Source organism: Penaeus chinensis, chromosome 21 (assembly GCF_019202785.1).
Source record: "Penaeus chinensis breed Huanghai No. 1 chromosome 21, ASM1920278v2, whole genome shotgun sequence".
NCBI lineage: Eukaryota > Metazoa > Arthropoda > Malacostraca > Decapoda > Penaeidae > Penaeus > Penaeus chinensis.
Genome location: NC_061839.1, coordinates 13,913,709 through 13,918,708, shown reverse-complemented (window position 1 = coordinate 13,918,708; position 5,000 = coordinate 13,913,709). Strand labels below are relative to the sequence as shown.

The 5,000-nt window shown below is 39.6% G+C and overlaps 1 protein-coding gene across 7 annotated transcripts in view; it reads left to right on the top strand.

Moving 5' to 3' along the window:
• Window positions 1-5,000, top strand: part of LOC125036598 (UNC93-like protein MFSD11) — a 10,166-nt gene that overhangs the window by 4,039 nt on the left and 1,127 nt on the right. For all 7 annotated transcript variants that reach the window (XM_047629335.1, XM_047629334.1, XM_047629329.1 and 4 more), the window contains exons 3-6: window positions 2,422-2,591; window positions 3,537-3,713; window positions 4,200-4,462; window positions 4,928-5,000. The exon at window positions 4,928-5,000 is cut by the window's right edge and continues 50 nt beyond it. In XM_047629335.1, coding sequence (XP_047485291.1) covers window positions 2,422-2,591; window positions 3,537-3,713; window positions 4,200-4,462; window positions 4,928-5,000 — 683 coding nt within the window. The remainder of the gene's footprint in view (window positions 1-2,421; window positions 2,592-3,536; window positions 3,714-4,199; window positions 4,463-4,927) is intronic.

The window sequence follows — 5,000 nt, the reverse complement described above, 5'->3', positions numbered from 1 at the left end:
ATATCTGTTTTGGATGTTAATGCTAAATTCTGTCGCATTGTTCTTTAATTTTGACTGCGGTTTTTGTATAAGTTTACTCTTTTCCCTTCTAAGGTGTAATCTAATTTGGCCTCTGACCAACCAATGGTCGCTGCCAACATTTACTTTATTTATAACTTTCACATTGTTTTACTATATCGCGCTTATTTGTAATTATGAAGTCAATTTCGTTTTTTGATGGCCGATGGCGACTTCCATGTCGGCTCCCGCTCTAGTCTTTTCTCGCTCGAAGAATGTATTCACAATATTGAGTGCTCGAGCCACCGCAAAGTCGACTAGCATTTGTCCCCTCTCATTCCTAGTGCCTATTCCGTGATTCTCTACTATGGTTTTTCCTTCCGTCTTATTACCTATTTTGGCATTAAAGTTTCCCATGATTATTGTGAAATTGGTTTTTACTCTCTCGCTGGCTAAATGAACACCTTCATAGTTTTATTGTTACTGAAGCCACTCTTTCGTTTATACTATGGAATTCTACGATATTCTTTTCTAAACGTTTGTGAACTAAGAAACCTACCCCTAGTTCTTGCTTGCTACCCTGAGGTTTGCCTCTCCAATAGAGCACGTGTCCATCATTTAGTATCTTCTGTTCTTCGCCTAGTCCTACAACATCCCATTTAATGAAGGAGAGTTCCTCAAGTAATGCTAATAAGTCGGATTCCGTCCTCATTGTCCTTATATTATATGTGTAAAGATTCATCAACGTGGGGCGGCCTGTTCTTAGCACCCTCTGCTCCGGAGCGATCCTGATCGCCGCTGTAACTGATCCATATATACATATATATATATATGTGTGTGTGTGTGTGTGTGTGTGTGTGTGTGTGTGTGTGTGTGTGTATTTGCGCGCGTGTGTGTGTCTGTGTGTGTGTGTGTGTGTGTGTGTGTGTGACTGACAAACTGATCCATATTTCTATATATAGGCTATTACATTTGAGTGCATTGAGTGTGTATTTATGATGAAGGAGATAAGGAGAAAGAATTAGTATTACTCTTAGCAAATAATGTTTTAGAATTATCCTTTTCCATTATATAATCAGAAAAGTGAATCAGGCACGTTGATGTGTTCTGGTAAGAGTCTGAAAAAAACTTGCATTACACAAATAAGATTTGATTTTATCTATTTTTATATTCATATACATATACAGATATTTCGAGTCATGGATATGAATAAAGATAGATACTTCATACATAAAATTCCCTCTTACATATAAAGTAGTGTTTTTATTCATCCCGATTTCCAAAATACAGGAAATATTAGTCAAAATGGGCCTACCAGTATAATGTCAAGCAAAAATAAGAACATGTGAAATATACACTAAAAGAGAGACACATGCGCGTTGATTACACCTATGGAAATACACGAGAACACTTAAGCCTTACTTCCGGGTTGGTCTAAACGACCTCTAACCAAAAGGGGGAAGTGGCCGACCATCTTGACCTGCGCCACAGATCGAGAAATGCTCCGCCTGCTTTTTCCTTTCTTCCTTTTGCTCTTCGGCTGGCGAATCTGACCGTTTGGAAACACATTTCGTACCATAAGCTTACCCCTAAAGAAATCAGGTTGATAAAAAGGATCGTCTTGGGAAAGATTTAGGTCACAAAAATAGTCACAGTAAATGGTCGTCATTTAGTCCGTCATGTGACAGGTCAAGATTAGAGACATAAGAAATATCAGGCAAAGGATATTAGAGATAATATAAAATATCAGCCTCAAAAGAGTCGATATTAGTAAACAAACGTGTCTCTTCTTTCAAGTTACTAATAGTGAATCTTTTGCGGCTGATATTTTTATTGTCTCAGTATCGCCCAAGAGCTAAAAGAATGAGGGCACAAAAAGGTCAGGATTTCAAAGATGTCATAAAGGATCAGGATCGCAAAGAGGTCGCCAAAAAGATAGCCGTAAAAATGGTCACACAATGGCTTCGGTTGCAAAAAAGGTCAGAAGTCACTTGTATGTCATGATTCGTCAAAAAATCACAAAAATACATAAAACAGAGGTCAAATTCAGTGTGAGCTAACCACTGTGCCATCACTTTATATTCATAGCCAAATGCGCCTGCGATGGATGTCAGGCTGTTTGCTATATGCAATAATTTGTAATGGGAGTGGAAGTACCATGCATTTTTAAAAAAATATCATGCCTATTAGTATCAGTAATAGTATTGGCATTTGCAATATAATATCATCATAATCACCAAGGGTTTTGCGAGAAACCGTAAAATAATTTGTGTTATTTCAAAATGACAGTATAATATTCATTTTATTATATATAACATATATAAAGGTATATGAAAACTTATTACAAGGCTTCCTCCAAGATATAAAAGTTGGGAATCACTGCAATAACTACTATCAGTACTATAAATGTCTATCTGTGTACAGCAAGTAGTGATCAAGAGCATCCAGCAAGATGACCCGGGCTTCAGGGGCTCCGGCTACATCTCCCTGGCCGTCATCTACGCCGTCTTCGCCACCTTCAACTGGCTGGCCCCGTCTTGCCTCAGCTTCCTGGGGCCCAAGCTCACCATGATCGTCGGGGGCGTCACCTACGTGTGGGTATACCGAAGCTCTTTATTTATTCCCATCTCAATTATCGAAACATTAGTACTGGAGTTATTAGCAGTGTGTAGAAATAGGGCTTGTTTATTCTGAATAAAATTTGGTAAACTTCGGCATAATAAAAATAAAAAATAATACAATTCTTATGATAAAAAAGAATAAATTTACATATTTTTGTGTTATGGTTATTCAGGGTTCAGCATTTTCAGAACTGTGAAAGAAAGTGTACTTCCTTTGGCAGCTGATATAAGTTTAAAAAACCTCTTTGTTATTTACTCGTTTTCCCCATATTTGCTTCAACAATATTAGTCATATACACTATCAACTACTGAAATCGCATCTGATTACATTGTTTACTCCAAAAAAAAACTGTTATACTTATTATTGGCCGGTGCTGGCCATGTGTCAACAGTTCTTTCATTCTCATGCATAGATACTCCTTGAGCCTGGCCTCATGATTCGTAAGAAGATACAGGTACAAAATTTAAAGAACTGATATTTTTGCATTCAGGCACCACCTGAGCCTGTAATTCTTGCGTGTAAGTCGAAAAAATAAACATAATTTGTTTATGCAAAAAAAAAAAATCGATTTCGTTCTTGTATTTTTTTTCCTAGCTTTCCATATGAAAAATAATAATCGAGAAAATTAGAATGTACATGACATGATAATTGTCTCTCTCTATCTATCTATCTATCTATCTATCTATCCATCTCTCTTTCTCTGTATCTCTTTGTATCTCTCTCTCTTTATCTCTCTCTCTCTCTCTCTCTCTCTCTCTCTCTCTCACTTTATTTTTCTTTTCTCTCTCCTCTTTTATTCTCTGTCTATCTATCTTTCCATTTATATATTTATCCACCTATATTTCTATCTATCTAAGTATGTATATATGAACATGCATGCTCAGCACTTTTAACTCCCTGTCTGTCCGGTATTTCAGAATATTCATCGCGAGTTTCCTGTGGCCTCAGACGTGGCTCTTATACCTGAGCTCAGTGCTGATAGGTATCGGAGCCGCTCTCATTTGGACGGGTCAGGGCAACTACCTCACACTCATGTCCGAGCAAGATACGATCGCGCGGAACTCTGGCATCTTCTGGGCACTGTTTCAAAGCAGGTAAGTGGGTACAAGCTGAGAGAGCGAGAGCGAGAGAGAGAGAGAGAGAGAGAGAGAGAGGCAGAGAGCGAGAGAGAGAGAGAGAGAGAGAGAGAGAGAGAGAGAGAATGTGTGTGTGCACATTCTAGTGTGTTCTCAGCGCTAATCTTTTCTGTGCCTCCTTTTCGTATTTTATCGACAGTGCAAAATCGAGATCTTTATTTATTGTTATTTCATTTGCTACAGTGGTTATTCTTGGTGGGAGAGGCTGACATTTTTTTTAATGAGGCAATGTTTAAATAACCCATAAATCCAAATGTATATAGATTTCTGAGTAGGCCGTGTGTGTGTGTGTGTGTGTGTGTATGTGTGTGTGTGTGTGTGTGTGTGTGTGTGTGTGTGTGTGTGTGTGTGTGTGTGTGTGTGTGTGTGTGTGTGTGTGTGTGTGTGTGTGTGTGTGTGCAAATATTTGCGTGTGTTCTCAGCGCCAATCTATTCTGCGCGCAGCCTCCTCTTCGGAAACATCTTCGTGTACTACATGTTCATGGGGAAGGACACCATCGACAGCGGGACGCGCCTCGTGGTGTTCGCGGCGCTGACGGGGGTGGCGCTGATCGGCCTGGGGATCCTGCTGGCGCTGCCCAAGCCCGGCGCCGGCGGGAGCGGCCGCCAGGACGACATGGGAGGGGCGCTCAACGCCCTGAAGAAATCCTTCGAGCTCTTCAGGACGCGAGACATGCTCCTGCTGTCGGTGACTTTCTTCTACACGGGTGAGGATGTTCTGTTTGTCAATAAAGGTATTACTGAGTTAGGATAAACGTGTTTTTATTCATCAATATTGGTAACGCTGTTGCGATGAGAACCATCGGCCCCGCCCACTAGAATCCCCGGATCCAGACAACACCGCGAAGGGCGGAGCGTTTATCTCCAGCAGAAAAAAAAAAAAAAAAAAATAATAACTTTCACTTTCACAGGGTGCGAAGAGCGTCGAACAATATTTTGATTTTCATCACTCATTTGTTTATACTGTGGAGATGATTGAGGATTTACGGTTTAGTTGCTTTATATTATTTTTCTTCAAGGATAAGTGACAGTACAGAGATCAATGCTTGAGATATATTGTAGGTCTACATACTGTCTAAATATATATATATACTTATATCTACATGGTTATATGATAGTGTATCACATTATTTTTTTTCTTGTCTGCTATGTTGTTTTTTCTCGTTATTCAGGCATAGAGTTGTCGTTCTTCAGCGGAGTCTACAGCACCTGTGTTGGTTCGACGCTCAGGTTTAGCGACCCCAA